This window comes from Dipodomys merriami, unplaced genomic scaffold (genome assembly GCF_024711535.1).
Source record: "Dipodomys merriami isolate MVZ:Mamm:240054 unplaced genomic scaffold, mDipMer1.0.p SCAF_7, whole genome shotgun sequence".
NCBI classification, from domain to species: Eukaryota; Metazoa; Chordata; class Mammalia; order Rodentia; family Heteromyidae; genus Dipodomys; species Dipodomys merriami.
Window position 1 is genome coordinate 48,830,531 of NW_027206290.1, and position 23,221 is coordinate 48,853,751.

At 36.5% G+C, this 23,221-nt stretch overlaps 1 protein-coding gene across 12 annotated transcripts in view; it reads left to right on the top strand.

The window, feature by feature from the left end:
• The window catches only part of Arpp21 (cAMP regulated phosphoprotein 21), a 172,894-nt gene that overhangs the window by 55,901 nt on the left and 93,772 nt on the right, over positions 1–23,221 (top strand). For all 12 annotated transcript variants that reach the window (XM_070006564.1, XM_070006566.1, XM_070006567.1 and 9 more), the window contains 5 exons: positions 908–1,052; positions 2,573–2,651; positions 3,360–3,419; positions 4,112–4,252; positions 22,523–22,631. In XM_070006564.1, coding sequence (XP_069862665.1) covers positions 908–1,052; positions 2,573–2,651; positions 3,360–3,419; positions 4,112–4,252; positions 22,523–22,631 — 534 coding nt within the window. The remainder of the gene's footprint in view (positions 1–907; positions 1,053–2,572; positions 2,652–3,359; positions 3,420–4,111; positions 4,253–22,522; positions 22,632–23,221) is intronic.

Sequence of the window (23,221 nt, forward strand, 5' to 3'; positions counted from 1 at the left end):
CAAAAAGAAAAAAATCACAGAAAACATTATTCGGCTCATTTTTCTTCAAACTAATGAACATATTTGGAAACAAATGATTATTAGATGTGAATTCATATAAAATAATGATTTTTTAGCACACAGTAGTTAAGTCCAGTTCTAGTATTGCAAAGGGTTGATATTATACCAATCATATCACCAATTCAGGATAATTCTTTTATTTTGGAACAAGTTAGCAGACACTATTCTTTTTAAAACTATATTTATATATAATTAACAGAAATACAATTTGCTTCTACAAAGCAGCACTTATTTTAACCATAACTTATAATGATCTGCTAGTGCTATCTCAAACAAATTACGTTAATCCATGCTTGGAATTCCTATTGTTACATCATTTAGTTTATGATAGTAGTAGATATCATCACTGACATAGTTCTATGATAGTGTTTTTATTGTAAACTGCTATTGGGGGTTTAATGTCTGTTTTATGTGTAATTATGGTTCTTAAAAATCTGTCTATCTTTGTTTCTGCCAATTTTTCCTTATTAGGAGTTATAAAAGAAGTCTTGTTTTAGACCTGACAGTAGCTCTGATGTAATCTTGCTGACAGAGGAATTAAAAATAAACCTGTAGAGAAAATACTAGTTGTGATCTACAGGAATTTAATTTGATTAAAGTTAATATTCATGAGGCAAAGTTTTAATACTAGATGTTTCTCATGCCCTCGCATTGACTTCTGAAGTTCAATTCACCTTACAGGGCAATTATTTTTCTGACTTTTTTCAACCATTCAAGAAGGAAAAAAGAGAGAGAGAAATCTGCTCCTGGCTTTCATTTTCCTGTACTTAATATCCTCTTTGCAAAATGGAAACCAGATCAAGATGATTAAATCTGGCCCTAAATTATTATATTTTCTCCCCAACAGGAATCAATTCATTTACAGCTTTCCAGTTTCCCCAGCCTGCAAGAGGAGGATAAATCTAGGAAAGATGACTCTGAAAGAGAAAAAGAAAAGGATAAAAACAAAGATAAAACCTCTGAAAAACCCAAGATCAGAATGTTATCCAAAGGTGAATGTGATCATGTCTTCTTCATGTATTCAATTGGGGCACACCTAAAGCAGATCACAGTCCAGATGGTACCCAAATCTGCACCTCCTGGCAGACACCACAAGTTTATGTGTGTAGTATGTGTGTGTGTAAAAGATATGAACTTGGTTTTCTTCTCACAGTCCATCTATGAAGCCAGACTGATTGTTCTTAGAAACATATGTTTCTTCGGATTCACAATGAAATCTCTTCTTTCCAAGGACCAGTATCTATAAAGGGTGTAATATAGGTATAATCTCAAATCCAGGTTTATTAGAACAGTTGACTTGGATTGTTGAAAGTCTTAATAGACACATGGCAACTGGAATAGCAGCTTTCCCACATCTTCTTCACTCTTCTGAATTAGTTGTACAAGGGAGGTTCCTTGTGGCATGGGCATACATGCTTACAAGGTACATTTATCAGATTCACCTCCTCCATCACTCTCCCTCATATTTCACCCCATTTCCAAAACAGTCTCAACAGACATCTTTTTGTATTAATGGTTTTCCTTCAATGAGTGATAGAGTCCCCAAAGCACAGATGGATACTCCAATGGGCTGTCTGAATGACATCTTACCTGACGTGGAAGACTTTGATCTTGTTCACATCTATGGTCAAAATTGATTTTCCCTTAAAAGTATCACTCTACTTCAATAAATAGTTTCCAAAAAAATGAGACATTCCTCCTAAATCCATGGGCTTATAGTCCAGACTTATTAAATTGTTGTCATACAAATTATTGTACAAAGTATAACAAGTTCACATGAAGAAGAGTCCCTTAGATGCATGGCCTGGAAGAGGCTGTTTTGGGGGGTATTTTTTAAGTATCTGATAAAAGAATCCAGCATCTGATAAGTTGTTGAGAAATGACAGTCCCTCTTAACATCACTCTATAACTACATTACTGCTTGTAAGATTGTCTCTGACGCTGCTATGCAAAACTCAAGGTGTACAGAGAGAAAAGCAGTTTGGATCATTAAGCCAGTGCTGGAAAACAAGCTTTATCTAGTATCAGGAGGTCTGAGAGACGTGGAGGTATTTAATGCCCTCCTCGGTTTTGTAGAAATCAATCTTTAGATATTCTTGGAATAGAATTTTTGTTTTTTTAACTTTCTCTGTTTTAAGAGAAAACGGGTGTTGTGGGGTCTCAAACTTGTGAGATCTCCGTGTGCTGGGAGCACCTGTCACATGAAGGCTTGTCTGGTTCCAACGCAGAGAGCATGCGTGATCGTTGCCTGCACCCCCACACTGCACCCGTGCGTGAACCCTTCCCCTCCAATGACATGGAGGCGTCTCCGCAGTTAGGAGCCCTTCAATTCTCCAAACTCATTTTTATTCTACTGCTATCCTGTCAGGTTGCAGGTTTGGGGGAAGGAATATGTTCATAGCAGTCATTTCATCTCAAATTTAAACCTGAGCAGAAAGAAAAAGGTTGACAAATCCTTTTCTGGCCCACTTTGCCACCATCGTTCCTGACAACTCCATCCTGTTTATTGCAGATTGCAGCCAAGAGTATACGGATTCCACAGGCATAGACTTACACGAGTTTCTGATTAACACTTTAAAGAATAATTCCAGGTAAATTATTAACTAAGCCTCTTATTTTGAGTAGGTTCAAATAGAATCTTACCAAGTTATCAATCCAAACAACTTCTAAGAAGGCAGGTGTAGTGTGTGTGTGTGTGTGTGTGTGTGTGTGTGTGTGTAGAATGTGTGTGTGTGTGTGTGTGTGTAGTGTGTATGTGTGTGTGTGTGTGTGTGTGTGTCTTAAAGAGACAATGTTCTGCATTTCTATTTCCTACTAGTGGCTTGCATTTTACTTTTTGCAGGTGGCCTTAACACCCAGTTAACACCAGGTTTACTCTCTTGGTGATAAAAAGATAATTGACTAATAAGCAAAAAGAAAATGAGAGTGAAAATGACTGAGGTTAAATCAATCAGTGATGCTCCAAATTGTTTACATAACTATCTAAAATCAATACTTGAATTCTTTGACCTTCTAATTTCCAGTTAAGTTAAAACATATTTTTATATGTCATGCTTTGCAGTCCTAATACCTTGCATGCCATAAACAGCCTTAAGAACCAGTAAGAAATTATGAAATCCCTGACAAGATAATCTTGAATATAGAGAAATAATATGCAAATAAATGATTAGCAGTTTTCAAAGATACACTAGCTATATATTTGTAAGCACAAATAAGCCAACCAGGCAGTTAATATATTATTAAAGTCCTTGGGAAATGCAAACTCTCTGAAAACTTTTATTTTAACATTTGTTTTGCAGGGACAGGCTGATACTCTTGAAAATGGAGCAGGAAATTATTGATTTCATTGGTGACACCAAGTATGTGAATTGCAATGCTGGCAAACTTTATAATGTGTCTTAGTTTAGTATTTTGGGTTTCATTATTCCTTCTGGAGTGAACAGATAAAGCATTGTTTAACATGATTTTTGACTGGTCAAATGAAGATGGTATTGGAGGAGGGAATTGGACACTGATGCAAACCGTGACTTGGATCATGTGGTGCTCTTGCTTGTTAAATTTCTGACAAAATGGTCATAAACTGGGGGCCACTAATTAGCATACAGTAAGCGACCCTTTTCATTTTTATTACAGTTTTTTTGATGATCTCCAGCTGGCTGTCGTCAGTTATGTCTGGAAATAATTGTGTTGCTTTTGGTGTAAACTGGGTAATGACACCTCTCCAGATAGACATTTGCAGTCATGTGTTAGATCACATCATTTGTCTTGTGCCTGGCTCAGTGCATGTAGTGATATGGTTTAAAGCAGAATATTTTTCAATAGACACTAAGTTCTCTTTGGCAAGAGTGATGTGCGACTCTGAAACAATGACCCTTATTGCAGCTTAATCAATGAATCTATAGCAAGTGGAAATTTCATCTGACAATGGGGAGCTGACATTCAATGAGCTTTAGTGGTTTGGATGCAAAAGAACAGTGGTGTGTGTACCTGTAAAATTTACTCTGGAGAAGTGAAAGTGCTGACTCCACTCTTTCTTTTAACTGTGTTTCAGTAACCATTACAAAAAGTTCCCCCAGATGTCTTCCTATCAGAGGATGCTGGTCCACCGGGTGGCAGCTTACTTTGGATTGGATCACAATGTGGATCAGACAGGAAAATCTGTAATCATCAACAAGACTGGCAGCACCAGAATGTAAGCCTCAAGCACTACATTTCTTTAGCATTTTCTTTGTCTCATATGGATTCACATATAAGAGCATGGTGTAAGATTCAAAGTACGTGACATTTAAAATGTGCACTGTTATTTGTCTTTCACTCTTATCAGCAATAGTGTGGCATTTATCTGTAGAAGATTATCTCAGAACTCAAGCAAGCTGATGAAATTTAGGCAATAAAGTAAATTTGTTCTCTAATCTTTTTTTTTTGCATAGTCCCTGAAACATGATTTTATTCCTATCATTAGTATGCCATGAAATGACAAAGAAAACCATGGGACATTTCATCTACAATATAACTCAAATTGACAATAACAGACTTTTCAAAAACCATGACATGGGCAGGTTAATTGTTCCTTACTTTTCCTTTTTCTGACATAAATTCATCTATATCATTGTGCTTTCTAGAATAACAAAAGAATCTAGAGAGAACTTCTAAAATCTAGTTCTCCTCTTTGCAATCAGCCCACCTGAGCTGTTTTGTTTTGTTTCTGGCAAATCTAGAGCTTTGAGCTTGCTTACATCCATATTTTTGCTGTAAAGGGATAACCATTTGTCTTTTTTTCCTTAAAATAACCATAGTTACTTTTTATCCTGCTATCTTTTCCCATTCTACTGAAATATCCAAGCATACTGAGTATCCATTGGCTTTGAAACTCAGAACTATCAGTGTTGAACCCACAAAACTTATGAACACAGTATAAGCTGCCACTTGCGTCACAAAAGACATGTGGAATAAAAAAAAATAGTCCCCATGTAAACCATCCTCTGTTATAACTTCTTTTCCACCCCATACTTAGTGAACTTGTGTAAATTTCTTGTTTCTTTAGGTCTACTATGTTAGTTAAGAAGCTTTTCTGTCAAGGCGAGCATTGTGGTTAAAATACATTTTATTTTCTGTTCACCAGTGGTTGGGCCCCAAGGGCGAGAGATGAGTCTCTTTATCTACTCAAGGGTCAGTCTGTGCTCAGCAGAGGCAGAGAGACAGTCAGTAGAAGGATACACATTGGAAGATCTGAGCCCAAGCTTGGCTATTATCTAAGGCACATGGAGTACTTTCTTTCTCTGGGTTTCAAATTACTTATGTATTTGTGGAACCATTTGAAGTGGATAATGTTTAAGGGCTCTCAACTCTTCAGAATTATTGAGTCCTTTGGTTGCAGTCTCCTATGCTGGAAAAACTCATTTTAAAATTTGCTAGCTTTCCACTTTGTCTGATTGTTGACCTGTGCACCTCTTATTTTGATGGGAATGGAAATTAAAGATCAGTGTACTTTAATCCACCACATCTTCTTCCCTCCCCATCAAACACTCCAAGTTGTTTCTCTTTTATTATTATTGGTAGTTTGCATTCTCCATTATGGGTTTCTTTTCTTTTCCTTTTTTTGATTGTCTTTCAGATGCTATAATGTAAATGTTGTAAAAAAAATGGCATGCTCCTTTAATTGTTTTTCTTTCTCACCCTCAGTAAAGCCATGGAGAACATGGAGAAATGCATAGATTAAGCTTGAAATAGTTTCAGCTGGTAAAATCTAAACTGGTGTCACAATCACATACTCATGTGTATAAGTAATACATATATATGTATGTATATATGTATATATATATATATATATATTTGTAGAATAGTTCTGGGGAAAATTAAGCATTAGGTAGAATCTTTGTAAAATTTGAAGGATAACTGTGAAGTGTCATTTGGATGCTTGCTCAGTTTGTTAACCCATTTCTTAAACTTATTTTGATAAAAATGAGATAGCACTTGAACTTTAACATTTAATTACTCCACTCAGGCTAGCCACATTTTAAGGATTCACATTAGATAATGCGTGTGGAAAACATCAAATACACACATTGGATGATGCTTGTGTAAAACATTCTTGTGATTTCAGATACTTCTGTCAGTACCTTCTGCATCCTTTGTCTTTTATTCCCAACTAATAGGTATCATATTGCTAAATCTTTTCACTTCACAAAAAGCACTAGTTTTACAAGATTGAAACAATGGCCATTTAAAAACATATCCCATGTATTTACACCTTCAGGAGGAGTGAATAGGGAGTGTGAGAAGAGAATGCACCTTGGGATATGCTTAGAACTACAATAGCATGTCAGGGCTTGATCCTGGCTTGGCCCTTGCTCCTATGGGCCATCCCTTATAAACCTTTCCATGAGTTAAATAATGTCTATTCTCAAAATGCAGATGATCATTAGTCATGAAATTTCAAGGTACATCCTAAAGGGTAGAGATCAACAGCTTTCAATCCACTGTTGTCAAGTCCTCCTATTCCACCTCAACCACATTTCTGACCATCTGCTCTTTTAATGACATTTAGGAGAAGAAGGTGATTGTGATGGTGGTTCAATGAGAAATGATATCTATCCCTCAGGACAAGTAAAGGAGATGAATTGAATGTTGTTTTTCAAATAGTTATGTTACAATTTGCAGGACCTGTATCCTCTTAGCAGTTCTAGCAAAGAGAAGTGTTACTTTGAGGAAAAATATATATTCAGTTTTAGATTTTTATTATTGAAGTTGGAAATGAAGTATTATATCAAAATATTCATATTAAGAAATAGATGTCAGACTATAATAGTAACTTAAGTGGTAGAGTGCCTGCTTGGCAAGTGTTAGGCCTTTAGTTCAAACCTCATCACTACAAAAAATTAAGAAGAAATAAGTGGAAAGAAGAGGAGAGGAGAGGAGAAGAGAGGAGAGGAGAGGACAGGAGAGGACAGGAGAGGAGAGAGGAGGAGAGGAGAGGAGAGGAGAGAAGAAGAGGGAAGGGGAAGGGGGAGGGAAGTGGAGGGGAGGAAGAAAGAAAAGGAAGGAAGGAAGGAAGGAAAGAAGGAAGGAAGGAAGGAAGGGTTAAATGAGTGTTACTAGGTGTACAGATGTGTTGATTTTTTTGTTGGTGGTGTTGTTATAGTTTATATTTTTGGTGAAACTTGGATTCCCTGAATATTTCAAAGGTTTTCTCACTGATACAGTCAGCATGTGATGGCCAAAGTAGACATAATAATTTAGCTATGATGGTGGGATTGACATACTTTTATTTATTTAAAGGAGGGGACGTGAGCTGGGAAATTCTAATATGGTTGCCTTTAGGTTTTATGCATACAGATTTATGCTACTCCAATGCAAATACCTTAAAATGCATATTTTGAATGGCATCATGAATGGAAGAATATAAACACATAGAGTGAAGATATAAAGATGAACTAAAGAGTTGAGGGAGAGAAAACATCCTTTGATTTTTCTTCTGTACTCATGCTTCATTAGCATATATGATATGCCTCTGACATAGAGGCATAGATAATTATTACTACATCAGCTACATGTAGGCTATGATTTGTTTCCCATATCACTTTTTCTAATGAGAATCAATTCAAGTAATTATAGAACATGATTTGAGACTATGAGGTTCTTCATGGAGAAAAACAACTTTTACATGAAGTTCAAAATATTTAGGTCATAATGATACAATCTATGAGGATTGTGGAGGGGGGGAAGGAGGGAGTGAATGTGTTTGACCTCTAGCATTTTCTATAACATCCTTTGATATAAACCACCTCCCCTTCTGTGATAGAAATAATTTCTCTCAGGATGTATTTTTCAAATAGTTAATATATTATCTCTTTTTTTTGTGCCAGCCCTAAGGCTTGAACTCAGGGCCTGTGGTGCTGTTTCTGAGCTATTCTGCTCCACTTCTGCTTCTTGTGGAGATTACTTGGAGCTAAAAATGTCATGGACTTTTCCTGCCCAGGCTGGCTTTGACCATAATAGTCCAATCTCAGTCATCTGAATAGCTAGGATCACAGGTATAAGAGATCAGTGCCCAGCCATATCCTACTTACATAATAGCACCTACTATTTATTGCACCTACTATTTATTATCCCTTGCTTCATTTATATAAATTTTTAAATGTTTGCTTACAAATTGAGTTTGGATTTCAAGCTTATCAAGAAGCAAGGATTAACTTAGATGGAATCTAAACTCATGTGTCTAATATGAAAAAAACAACAACAACATTTTCTTAAATAACCCTCTTGGAGCAAAATCATCTTAAAAAATATTGAGTAAAGTTCTCCAGAGGAATTCTGAATTTGATAGGATATGCCAACTCACTTAAGATCTTTGCTGTCTGATAAGAAATGATGACTGAAAGACTAATTTTTGTTAAGGTCTTTTTGAAGATTACCTTAGTAATACAGGTACATGACAGCTATCTACAACTATCTACAACTATCCTACAATGGATAGTCCTTGATAGCTTCTATGACTTACATTTGTTAACATATTTGACTTGTAGAGAGGGTACACTCATTAAATCTAAACCATTACTTTATTCCCCTTCACTCTTTCCCCCACTTAAGAATGAAAAAGTAATGCCTATTAATAATGTCAGTATAGGAGATGAACTTATTACTTATATTATTATAAAATCACTGCAGTATACAATCTAGGTGTCCATTTGGATTTGCTCATATTACACGGACAGGGCATCAGGGTTCTGAGAAATGAAAGGACAAGATGGAAGGGTAGTTGAATGAAGACTGTACAGGTTTAGTGTTCCTGTAGGGCTTGTGAATTGCCTGATGAGATATGCCATGTGCTTTGAGTCATATAGCACAGCCAGATACAAATCACAAGGCATTGGAACTATTTCCATCCACTGTGAGTCACCACAAATCTGTATCCAATATTAGGACTTCAGTATCTGTGATGACATAGACTACATGACAAGATTTCTGTCATTACATGTCTTAGGCTCTGCTTATAGAAACTGGGCAATAACTTCAGAGTTTTTCACTTTGAAACCTAAAGATATTTCTTATGACTCTTTGTTGAGTGATAGTAGGCACTTGCCAACTGCCTAATAGATGGCTTTGTGTTTAGAGGAATAGTATTCCAAATATCCTGTGGTACTACCAGGACAGTTAGTTCATGGTTCAGATGGGCATTCAGGAGGACTTTGAGGACAGCTAAGACTTAAACAATTACAAGGAGGAAGATATATTGAAAGTTATAAGCAAACATAGAAATGTCTCCATTTATTTAGCAGTGACTCAGGCTGCATATTCTGAAGAGTTGGTGGTATCTGGTTCTCATAGCTACTTAATGAAGATGATTGTTTAAAAAACATTTATTCTTCCTTATGGAGAAAGGTATGTACTGAGAGAGGTGACAAGTGGCCCAAGTTATCCCCATGAGATATAATTACAGTAATTTATAAAAGATGAGATCACCACACTAAAGCTACCAGCACAACTATGCTTATTGCAGCATTATTTACTATAGCTAAGATATGGAACCATCCCAGATGCCCCTCAGTAGATGAATGGATCAAGAAAATGTGGTATATATACACAATGGAATTCTATGCCTCCATCAGAAAGAATGACATTGTCCCATTTGTTAGGAAATGGAAAGGCTTGGAAAAAATAATATTAAGTGAAGTAAGCCAGGTCCAAAGAAACATAGGTCCCATGGTTTCCTTTATTTGCAATATCTAGTATTTGTCTGAGTCAAGCAGTAAAGGTCAGATAAGGTGATGTTAGGGAAATGAACCCTAAGATATGTATTCAAATGTTTTTTTTTTCTTTCATGCGATTGTTTCTAACATATTTATAAGATTATTTCTTAGTTGCTTAGTATGTCCCTCCCCCACGGTATAACCCCTGCTTTCACTGTATTTGATGTCGGTATAATTTGTGGAGGGGAAGGGGATAAACAAATCATTTAACTAGGGATACAGGTTGACCCATTGCAACAATGAGATGTACAAGTCGTTATGTTGAAAGCGAACTTTACAACTTTGGTGGGGGCGGGGAGGCGGGAGGGAGCTGGGGAGGATCGGGCGGGCTGGGGGGGGGAGGATGGGAAGGGATGGGAAGGGGAAACAGAGGAGGCTACAATGCTTGATAAGAAATGTACTCATTGTCTTGCCCATCTAATTGTAACCCCTCTGTACAGTATTTTCACAATAAAAATAATAATAATTAACTAAAAAAAATAGGATAAGGATTTGAACCCCCATATCTTAGGGACTTTACAGTGGTTCTGTATTTCCCGGGGCTTAATTTAAACAGGGTAATCTTGGCAGCTCCAACGGGAGGTCACATAAGATTGAAGGGCAACTCAAAGGTAGAAAGTTCTTAAAGCTTTAAAGAACAAGGGTTAATGTGCAAAATATAATACTGTAGAAAGATGATAATCAAGTCTTGGCCATTAGGATATATTCAAGAGAGAACAGCAGATCATAAGGCTTGCTGAGTGTTATCACCCAGATACAGGCCTGGAGTTAAGGCTATTCAGGGAATTAAGGGAAAAAATAATTGTGTTCTTGTGGTTGGCAGTCCAAGACAGTGCTGATATATGAGCGAACAGGTGCATACTGGGAATCAATAAAATCACATTGATCCTTTGAGCTACCTAGGGCTTGGAGACTTATGGCCTCCAATCACACCTTTTAGCCCATAAATTAATGACTAGAGATGCTATTTATTAGAATTTATTGCATTCAGCTGGGCATAGTGGCATGTAATCCCAACTACTCAGGAGGCAAAGGCAAGAGGATAATAAATTAGAAGCCTAACTGAGAAAGGCACTTGAGTCCCTGGGATTATGCATTTCATTATAAAGTTATTCTTTTTTTTCCAATACTAGGAATTGAACCTAGAACCTTGTATGTGCTAGAGAAGTGCTTTATAACTAAGTTAACATCCCCAATCCTTTTTTTTCCAAAATAAATTCAAACACAGATTTTTGTATAGGACAGGCTGACTCTGAACTCAAAATCCTCCTGCCACATCTTCCTGAGCAGTTGGTCTGTTGCTACCATGCTCAGCTAAAGTTATATTTTTTTATATTTAGCACTGAGGCTAAAACATCAGTAGCTAAAATTACCTTGTTAAACAGTTTCATGTGCTACAAATATATGTCTTTTTATTTATGTTAGATAGTTTTATGTTAGAAGGGTCTGTCTCTCATTTTTTTCTCTCCTTTGACTTATTCTGTTTATTTAGCACAAAGAAGTTTATTGTTTCCTTATTAGAATACTGATTCAACTTCCTCTTCTCTTTGTTACCAAGGAAAAAAAATGGGCATGGACAGTGAAGTGTGTGGACAGTAGATGCCATCTTGGTCCTTGTATTTTCCAAAAGGCCAAGATTTTCCATGAGAACAAGACGTGGCAAGGAGAACACAAATATATCTGGATATCTTTGTATTAAATCAGAACAATTCTTTAAATTTTCCCAGATATTTTCATGTTAAAAGGTTGTCATCTCTTAAGCATTATTTTTTTTTCTTTTGTCTTTTACATACACCTACTCTCAGTGCCTTAAATCTCTTCCTCTTAACAGTACAGAATAAAGAAAGGTAATAGCAAATCCACTGAAACAGAGTTCATTCCAGGCTCCACAAACAATAACAAAAAGTGACCCAAAGGCAGTAGGTTAGGGGTTTTGCCTTTAGAGTAAAATATCTAAAGACATAACCTGCTCATTCTTTTTTTTTTTTTTTTTTATCCGGTCGTGGGGCCTGAACTCTGGGCCTGGGTGCTGTCCCTCAGCTCTTCAGCTCAAGGCTAGCGCTCTACCACTTGAGCCACAGCACCACTTCCGGCTTTTTTCTTTTTGCTTATGTGGTGCTGAGGAATCGAACCCAGGGCCTCAGGCATGCAAGGCAAGCGCTCTACCACTGAGCCACCTTCTCAGCCCAACCTGCTCATTCTTAACAAATGTGAGCCTGAGTACTTGCTGGAGAAATGTATGGAGTATAGGTATAGCTGTTGGTTCCAGAAAAGGTAGTTACCTGTGCTAATTATGAGTGATAAGAGCAATGAAATCTCATGCAGCCTATTCTAAAACTAGATCATTTCTCTCGAGTGAAGAAATGAGATAACTGATTTTATTGAGTCCCTAAGATGATGAATCATTTCTTCACTAAGGTGCATGATCTACACCAGTCATTTTCATGGTGGGAAGATCCAGAAAGGAGGTGGGCAGGACCTCCAAGGTCAGAGGTCTCCTGTTGTGCTTCTGCAAGGAGCTGAGTCATAGCACTTTGGGTTTTGACCCTAATCCACTTCAATCCCTGCAGGGGACTGTGTTTATACAAAAACAAGAGAAAACCAACAAATGTGCATTTTCTCCCATGCTTGTTTTCATTTCTGCTTCTTTGTCTAGAACCCTGAGTGACTCTGTGAGCAAGCTTAGCAGCATCCTGATGGATGCTCACTTAGCATCCTGTGAAGAAGACCAAACATCAATTTATTTAAGTGCCTCTTAGAAATCTGAGTGGTTGGTTGGCATCCTGTCACTTCTAAACATGGTAAATTTACTGTGCACTTTTTATAGGGATGGTGTTGCAGATCATCTGGCTAGGAGCCAAAGATCAGAAACCTGAGCATCACATTGCTCACAGCAAAGCCATGCAGTTTATTCACTCAACAGACACCACGCTATATTTTCCCCCCTCTTGGACTGACACAAGATAATTGTACACAACGTGATGTTTTGTTACCTGTAAACATTATTTAATGATCAGTCAGAGTAATTAACATATTTATCTCCTTAAACATTTTACTATTTCCTTGCTTTTTAATCATTCATAATCAAGGTAAGGCACATTGGCCAGATTCCATACCCTTTCTGAGATATAAATTTTCTTCCCCACTTTATTGCTCTCGTTTGCCTCAGAGAATATAGGTTTCTGCAGACCAGAAAGATAAATTTCAGATATTCACTGTGAGGAGAATAAATAAGTTCATCATATTCCTTTTCCTATTTGCATAGGGTAACTTATTATTTAACTTTGGAAATGAAATTCACTTGTTCCTTCTATAACATTGTATCCTTAACAAACCATTTTCCAAAGCTTTCCTATGGGTAATGATACATTCAAAGATTCTATTTTTTGGTTTGGCTATTTATTCAATTATTGTGCTCATAGCATTCTGGGGAGTTAAGATGGATTACCTTGTAAGAGAACTGAAGCCCAAGGCTCTGTCTCACCTGGTCAGTTCACAGAAGACCAAGGTCAGAAGCCATGGCTTCTGCTCCTTACCCAGACTCTTAACTAATAGTGAAGCAAAGAAGAGCTACCATTAATAGTAAAATGAGAAATAAAACACTCTGCTTTCATTGCTACCTATTAGTTTACTTATAAAATCCTACATTATGTTGAGTCTTTAAAAATTATGCAGAATAGGTTAAACAATGTGAATGTGGACCCAAGTATACATTTTTTAAGTGCAAATAACAAAAATTATCATACAGCCACAAGAGACACTGGATTAAAAATTAACTTAACATTCTTCAACATGAATCCAAACCTAAGCCCATGTTCTTACACTGTGACAGGAATAAAATATATTTCTTAAGTGTTCACACTAAATGAAGGAAGAACAGGGTATAAAATGTATTCCTTTTTTGTTCATGATTGGAGAAGTCAAGATGGTTCCACTAAGAGTTATATATGTATGAGTATGTAAAAACATCATTTGTGCTGAGTGTGTTTAGCACGTAAGCATACAACATGCATTACACAGTTTAGGACAGTTAAAGAAAGGCCGATTGTACATATACACACTACATACAGAGTTAGCCTAAGTGTGAAATAGTTCTTAAGTGGGGGTGGTTCTCTCAGCTGGCAGCTTTGTTCACAATAGGCAGGAGAAACAAGCCTGGTACCTGAAGACTTTCCTCATGGAAAGTAGGTTGATAGTCATTTACGTACTTGTACCCTGTTAAGTTTTAGAGAACACTTGAAAATGAGAGTCTATTAGTATAAATGGGTGTGACCATAATAAGGTTGTAGTGCTTGTCACAAGTCATCAAACAACACTTTGGAATCCACTAAGGCAAATGGACACTTACCTTCTATAATGCAAACTGGTTCCTTCCAAATGTCAGTCTTGCCAGATTCCTGGTATTCCCAGGAGATCAAATCCCTTCCCATTTTACTCCCTCAGGCCTTCAAACTAGGATAATGAAGAAAAGAATGACATTTCTTTGTGTATACAACCAAACTTGATAATCCTATATTAATTAAACTACACTGAAGCTCTGAACTTATGGAGCAATTTAAATACTACATTTCCATGCATGTTTCAATGGAATACTTTTTATGTATTTTCTAATACATTAGCAAAAGGCCTTTCATCCCAAGAAACAATAATATTTAGCACTTTCCAAATGCAGCAACACTTTCTTTATAAACCTGACTGCATCACTGAGAAACAAATGAATTAAACAATAGAATGTAATAGTAGAGATTTAATCTACCATGATTAACACTCATGAAAATGTGGTTATAATAGTTATTGGTAGCTTTTATTTTTAGCCTACTCAGAAAAATATGAATAATGTAATAATAGATTCTAACAACTATTGTGATCCTTGCTAACAACTAGTGCTAGGCTTCACTGACATATCTATTTATTCCTCCCCATATACTTTAAGGTAAGAATTATTATTTTGAATTTTACATAATAAAACAAATTAAAAAAATACTTTTCCATCAGAAAGCTACATGAACTGCAAATGTCACACAGTTATTAAAAGATTCAAGGCTGAAAGGACAGCTTTCTTTCTATTTTTTCTTTTCTTTTTTGTTTGTGCTGTTCCTGGGGCTTGAACTCAGGGCTTAAATGCAGGCTTTTGGGGTTATTAGTTGGAGAGAAGAAAATCAGGGATTTTCCTGCCTGGCTGGCTTTGAACCATGATTCATGAAATCAGCCTCTTGAGTAGGCAGAATTGCTATCAGCACTTAGTGTTTTTCCGTGTGTGTGTGTGTGTGTGTGTGTGTGTGTGTGTGTGTGTGTGTGTGTGTGTGTGTGTGCATGTGATACTATTGTTTGAACTATCAAGAAACTGTGTGCTAGTATCTCATATCTGTAATCCTAAAAACTCAGAAAGCTGAGATATGGAAAATTGTAATTTGAGGAAATTTGCACAGAAAACTTTGCTAGACTCCATCTTCAAAATTACCAGCAAAAACAAGGTTCCAGATGTGGTTCAGTTAGTAGAGCACCAGGCAAGCCAGCACAAAACACTGATTTCAAACTCTAGTTCTTTCAAACCCTGCTTTCTTTAGCAGGAGCAAAAAATAGTTGTTGGAAGTGAACACAAATGATGGTAGTGGGCAAAGTGTTGTATTTCTGCTGAAATCATGGCAGGAAAAATATGTACTGAATCACTGGTCTGAATCACTGTGGCTTAAGGCTAGATTATTTGTTTCTAAGTATACTTAGAAAATTCCATTGGTATTCTTGAAAATATAAAGTGCCTGAAATTGTCCTAGGCTAATCCTAAAATTAAAGATTCTCCCAAATAGCCATTATCTTTACAAATTACAGGTTATTTGGCATTTCAGAAAAACACAAACTTAAAATGCCTTCATAATTTCAACAACCTAGTCATATATTAGATGTCACCTTGTATTTGATCAGAAACATGCATACCACTTCATATGTATTTCATGCAAGATTATCTGCAGACTATTTTTGAAGTGTTTCCTTACTATAATATAGTTTTTCTACTGTAAACATTAATTTTTGTTTATGGAAACTCTTAATTTTCAGTCAAACTTAAAGAAGAATGCCAGTTGTCTTGTTCTGTTTGGAATAGAACATTTCATTGTGATTATAAAGTTGGTGTACAGAGTCATTTTGTTTTTTAACCTATATATACCTGTCTGGCTATGCCTAATTTGGTAGCCTTGTAAAACCATCCTCTATACAGTTCATGGATAATAAGAGACACAAACTGAAAATATGTTTCAAATATTTACTGGCTTATGCTATCTTTACCTTTTCCAATTTTTTCTTTTATCCTTTCTCCTTACCCCTTTGGGTCTCTTCCCATGTCAGGATCAATGGGTCTTCTCCTGTAGAGAACAAAGGTCTTCAGGTTGAACGTAATTGTTATTATAATGTTATATTAGCAAATACATATTCTCCTGAAGACAAACCAAGAAGGAACAAAATAAAGAGCAGAGAGTGATGTTGTAGGAAGGAAGGAATCTATATGTACTGGCAGGTCTTACTGTAATAAGCCAAGACTAGAAACAGAGAAGAAAATTAAATCTGGTAGTCTTTAAAAGCAGCAGAACAATAGAAAGATTAAGAATTGGTTTGACAAAACAAAATCTCCAAAATGCCCAATTAAGTTGATTATGAAATAATACATGTTAACAAAAGATTATTTTCTAAATATTCAAAATTTAAGAATAATTGTCATAATCCAATGGTTGAATAGTAATCAACTAATAAGTAGAAGAATTGATTTCTTATCCTTCTAAGCTAATAGCTGCCATTATTTTGTTGCTGTAAAATAATAGTGCTTATTGTAATATTTATAGATACGTGAAACATTAGAAGTAAATTGCCTCATCCCATCATTCAGAGGTATCTATGGCTAACAGTCCCATTACTATTTTACCTCATAGTTTTTATATAAATACAATCAAGGTATATCTGTGCTTATATAAAGTGGCTTTATGTACAGCCAACATTACCGGATATTATTTAATAAAACTACATATCTGTAAAATGTACCTTTTACTTGTTCTATACGTCATAGACCTTTATTGCTTTGTGCCTTAGAAAGACAAAGGTTTCTAATCATTCATTTCTATTTCCTTTTTGGGTTTATCCTTAGAATCACTTGTCAAAGTAAACTGACATATTTAAGGCCCTTAATTCACATAGCCAAAGTGCTTGCCAGAGTCACAGGGGCCATGCAAGAGATAGCTCTTGAGCCAGGCTGACTGGTTCAACTCATGCAGTTCATAGTCCCCAGTAAAGGAAAGTCAAAGTGTTCTGTTCCTGGTTTCCTCTGCTTATCTTTAAGTCCACTAGAGAACAGGAAAAGAACATGATGAATTTCACAAAAAGGTGCAGTTAGGAACACAAGCTTGATGATTGCTAACAAAGAGTTTGAATGCTTAACCACTTCCCATCTTGGATGTATAAGATATTGTAACATTCATTTAAGTGAGAATGAAATGATATAAAATGACCAAGAGATAAAGCAGCTTATCATGGGCTGTGACATCAAGCAAGATCCCTATTCCAAGTCAACCTGTGCGGGGAAAGAAAGTTTGCAAGAGCTCCTCTCAACAGAAAAATCTGGGCATTTTGTAACACACTTGCCATCCCAGCCACTCTGAGAAGCAAGCTGGGGATGAGAGGATTATGATCCCGTCTCAAAAATAACCAGAGAACAATATTATTGGAGGTAGTAGAGTTCCTGCCTAGCAACTCAGAGTTCAAATCCTAGTCCTGCCCAAAGAAAAGCAAGTAAATACACATTTTCTTAAGAAAGACAGAAGACTTTCTATTTTTAATAAAGATACTAAAATTATAGAAACTTCAATTTTGACTAAAAGAAGAGTGCTACTTGGTTTCTTTATAATTTTACAATTGAAATACCTTTGATAAGTTCCTTAACCATCAAAATATTTGGTCTTTTGGGGCATATAAGTCTTTCTCCACTCAGATGCTTAAGCACACTGAAGATCACTTTTCAGTTACTCAGAATGAAATTCAATGATTTCTCTGTGACTCTCAATATTTAGGAGTATATAATTCTCCATGTATATGTAGGAGATAAAATAAGAATAAACATTTAAGGAGGAAAGCAATAAATTTGATCTGAAGAACATAGCAGTAAAGGTGAACTATTCCTTCAACTTTAAAAATTTGAGACTGAAAAAAATGGATCATTATGATCATGAGGAGGAGGAGGAAGATAAGTGCTTGTATGTTTCAAGCTTCAAGATGAAATCTCTAAAATTAGAAATGATACATTGGAAGAAAGTATGTGCTTACCTTCAGCAGCTACACACCACTTTTCACTTCATGAGCTCTTCTAATTTAGGACCCATCATGAGTTAACTTTTCACAGTTATTGTCCAGGGTGCCTAGAAATGACAGGAAATACTAGCAGTATTCAGATATATGAGCAGTGCATTTCACAGCGGACACAGGTTACACACTGTGGGATGACATTTTTACCTTGAAAAGAGGAAGGTATTTTCTATTTATATATGCATTACATTTATTTTCTGTGCTTTTTTGGTGACTATAAAGTGAAAGCTAAAAATAGTACTTCGTGGGCTAAATCCACAAGGAAAAGAAAATGTTCATCTATATGATGTATGGCCATGAGATGTACAGTGAAATCTAGGCATCATCAATTTCATGAATACCATGACCTTTTGTAGCCTTGAGAATATAATATTTTCTTTAGGGTCAGATCCATATTAATACATTCAAAGTACTATACTTCATTTCCATTCTAAATAAAATTCCATTACACATTATTTTAGTTTCATTCATTTTTATGGCTTAGGAATAGTATTCCTGCAGTGTTCAATTAGTTGCAAAAGGAATTTTTAAAGGGTGCATTACTGTTAATTTTCAGTTTAATTATTTACAGTAATTCATCTGTATGCTTTAGTGTGCCTGAGCTTAAACTAAAATTGTACTTTAACTTGAAACCCACAAAGAGTAAACCAAGGGGCTGGGAAGGTGGCTCAGTGGTAGAGCGCTTGCCTTGCATGCCTGAGGCCCTGGGTTCGATTCCTCAGCACCACATAAGCAAAAAGAAAAAAAGCTGGAAGTGGTGTTGTGGCTCAAGTGGTAGAGCGCTAGCCTTGAGCTGAAGAGCTTAGGGACAGCGCCCAGGCCCAGAGTTCAGGCCCCACGCCTGGACCCCCCCCCCAAAAAAAAGAGTAAACCAACCTGGGAAAATTTCACTAGTTTTATTGAATTCTCTTATAGCAAGCTTTAAATGTTTTCTTTACAATCGTACTTTTCAGAAAACAGGAAGGGGTTAATCACTTGAACATACTAACTTTTGAAAAAATATTAACAGGACATTGGAAATGCAGCTACTGAGGATACTGACTACTTTGTATCAGTATGAGATACACTTTCTCTAAGTATTTATATTATTTTTGTAACTATTATGTGATTAGCATAGTTTCCCAATCTATCCTCATAAGAAACATAAAGAAGTGCCATAAAGAAGTGGAATTTGAAAATTTCCATTAGTTAAATTAAATAGCAGTACAACATTTGTTTTTTACACACTCCATTATCTTTAAGTAGTTGCACAAAGGAATTGCCATTTGACAAAACAGTCTATGAATACAGTGTATCTTATTGATGTCACCCCTTTTAACATTCTCACCTATCCCTCCCCTTTGCACCTCTTTCTCACGCCTCTTAATTTTGTAGGATGTACATTGAACAGGATGTACACTGAACTCTTGACTGCATTCTGGCCCTTCTCTCCTCTTCAGAGTCCACCCCTTTCTCCTTGATCTAATCCTACCCTTTATACATACCTACTTCCTGGTGTTGGGTTTTTGGTGGGCTTTTTGCTGTTGTTATTGAAATTTTCTTTTTCCTCTCTGAGGAATTACATTATTTGAGTTCTCCCTTGATTCTACCAACTTTCAGTTAGTATATTCGTTAAATAAATATATTTTAAAATTAGGAGAGCAGAGATTCCCATGCCTAAATCCTGCCCTTCCCAAGACAGCCTCAGATAGATAGATAGATAGATAGATAGATAGATAGATAGATAGATAGATAGATAGATAGATAGATCAATTTTGTCAAAATAAAACATAAATCTAATCTTCCTTCTGTTCTAAAATTAACTTATATTCCTATCAAACTCTCGTGTTCTGTTTTATAATTACAGAATTTATGACCTCATATCTCATTCCTATCTGTCTGAGTGATGTGATTTATGCTAAATATTCATCCATCCACACATAGATTAATTACTTTACTCAGCTGAATGTGACCCACGTGTCAAGCATAGATATGACCACTTTAAAACTAAGTGTTTGAAAGAAACAGAGAGCTACCCACGTGAAAGTTAAAGTTGAGTTGCAGTTAGAATCTTAAATTCTCATTCTAGTGTTTCTGGTCTTTAAAAAAAAACAACTTTTTATTGTAAAGATGATGTACAGAAGGGTTACAGTTACATAAGTCAGGCACTGAGTACATATCTTTTTTTGAATAGTGTCATTTCTTCCTTCTGTTTCTGATCTTTAAAGAAATTAGATGAAACAAATTTCACCTTATGCTTATAAATCAAAATGTCCACATTCTTATATAAGTAGGATCAGATACTTAGAAACAAATATAAAAAAGTACATGTAAATTTAAAGAAATTATTTTGACTACTGCAGTTTGTCAGATACATAGCCTAGGGATGTTTGAGGAGACATAATTAACATTGACACAACCTAATTAACATTGATACAATCCACATCTTTATTTAAATCAGCCTCTAATTTTACTTGCAATGAAAAATTATGTACCAGCAACGAAGTATTGATTTCAAATATAGGGAGGCTAGAAAATTCTGGAGAATTGTTATCATTTAAAGGTACATATGATCCAATTCAAGGATTTACAGTATCTTGTGTCATTGAGATACATTGTGACAAATCTGAACCAAATGTTCCATTTCTTTACCACAAATGGCTCCTTATTTATAAAGTGAAATTTTATTCATTCTGTTCTAAATCATGTTATCACGTTCAGATTTTTCTGCTTTATATTTTATTACATTTTATTCTTGGTGCAAAATGTCTTCATTTATCACTAAGATGATGTAATGAGTTGAGATTTGAGTATCTCATACCCACTGTGTGCCATAGACCAAGGGATCTATTGACCATCCCTATGGGCATTTGCCCAGGATTTTTTTAGGTCAAAAGAAATATTGAGAGTGTTTTCTGTCTTTCGTCTTTCAAAGAGGAAAAGAAGATTTATTTCTACTGCACCCAACTTTTACCACCAGAACTGCAACAATGATGCCGGCAACAGAAGCTGGCATGATCCCAGCTTTCTGCTAGTGCCTGTTAGACTTCACAATTCATTCTTGTGTGTGCATTTAAGGAAACAGTGCTTCTCATGACTATCTGAAATATACACTGGAGCCACTGCTTTTGTTTCCTAGTGCTGTTTGCTTATTTTGGAGCTGTAAGAGGAGAAGGACATTTGCAGACCACAGGGATTGTAAAGCAGCCCTCCTGTCTACTGTCAAAATGATCCCAGCAGGGAAGAAATCCTCTGAGTTTCAGAGGACACCAGACAGAACATAGAAACTCTTTGGAGAGTCACAATTACTAGTGCTTTGAATCTGGGGACAGACATTTCAGTATTTCTGGTGTGGATTAATCTAACCAAGTTCTGTGTGCCTAGTCATAATCATGGGAAAATAACAAGGAAATAGAATAATTTCCTTTAATAATACCAAATAAGAGAATCTTAAGAAAACAATCATCTCATTGATAGTGAGTCCTTGCTAAAATTTTCCCTATACCAATTAGTCATTGAGTTGTTTAACCTGAATATCTCCAATCCTAAACTGATTTGGAAGTCCTTGGTCAAGAATGTCTGAATGGCCAAGTGCTGGTGTTTCACACCTGTAATCCTAGCTACTCAGGAGGCTGAGATCTGAGGATCACCGTTCAAAGCCAGCCCAGGCAGGAAAGTCTGTAAGACTCTTATCTCCAGAAATCCAGAAGTGCGCTGTGGCTCAAGCTGTAGAGTGTTCGCCTTTAGCTGAAGGGTTGATGGATAGGGCCCAAGCCCAGAGTTCAAGCCCCATGACCAGGAAAAAAAAAAAAAAAAGAATGTCTGAATATACTGGACCCAGATTCCAGAGCCATTGTCTTGGGAGAAAGAAATCATTTTGAAGCGATCCTCTCTCTCTACAGCTCCAGAAGGTTCTTGAGACAGGCCAGAACAGTACTTTCCATTTCTATTCATTTATGAGTCTGGTTTGTGATCTACAGGGTGTAGATATGAATGGAAATTAATTTGAATTCAGGAGTAACCAAGCTTAAAATAACTAGAGGAAAACAGCCAAGCCATATATCTATACATCTACGTCTATATCTATTTGTCTGCCTATCTTTCTATCTGTCTAGCTAAACCTTTTAAATTTATTTCAGCTGTAGCCCTGTTGATGAACACACAGCAAACCAGCTTCAAAATTCAAAAGGGACAAAAGTGTTGTAACAAACAGTATTTGGGAAGTGACATTGTCTACTTGCCAGCAACACTAAATATCAGAGCCTTTGTAAACTCTTTTTTAAAAAACGAAATGCCAGTTTAGGGGGGGAAAAAAACACTAAGAAATAACTTTAATCACAGGGGTGGGGGAAAAAAGCCTTTTTTATTGATATGTTTTACTTTGCTGGCAGACCTGAGCAAAGGTTTTGTGAACATTTAAAAGATGAAAAAGGTGAAGAATCCCAGAAGCGGTTTATCTTGAAGCGAGATAACTCTAGTATTGATAAAGAAGACAATCAGGTTGGTTCTCAAGTTTGAGAGTGGCTGACATTGTTGTTTTTGAAGGTGGGCTGACTGATGTTTTTGTCATTCCTCTGTGGTCCCCTCCTGCCCTCCCTACCCTCCTGCTCTGACACTACCACCCTCTCTCCATCCCCTTGGCTCCCCTGGCTTCCCCCTTGGCATTGACGGGTAGCCAGAAACCATGTCCTGGTTGCTTTAGCAATGGCTCTGTGCTGGGCTGCATGGGTGGTGCTTGGTGCAGTAGTTGCTGCATGCTATGGGGAGGTGCGGGATGCTGCTCACAGCTGTGGGGTAAGCTTGTCAGCTGCATTTCCAGATGTCTGTGTAACTCTGCCAGTCGCTCCACTCCCTACAGCTCTGTCCTTCCGTTGTGCACAAATTGAGTTGGATTATCAATACGGACTGATGACCCCACCGGTGTAGCTGTAAAGAACAAACCTTGTTATGGTGAGGACAGGTGGATTTTGCAACTATCCTAAAATAAGTCTTCACACACACACACACACACACACACACACACACACACACACACACACACACACACACACACACACACACACACAATCGAATTTATGGTTTAGTCACCC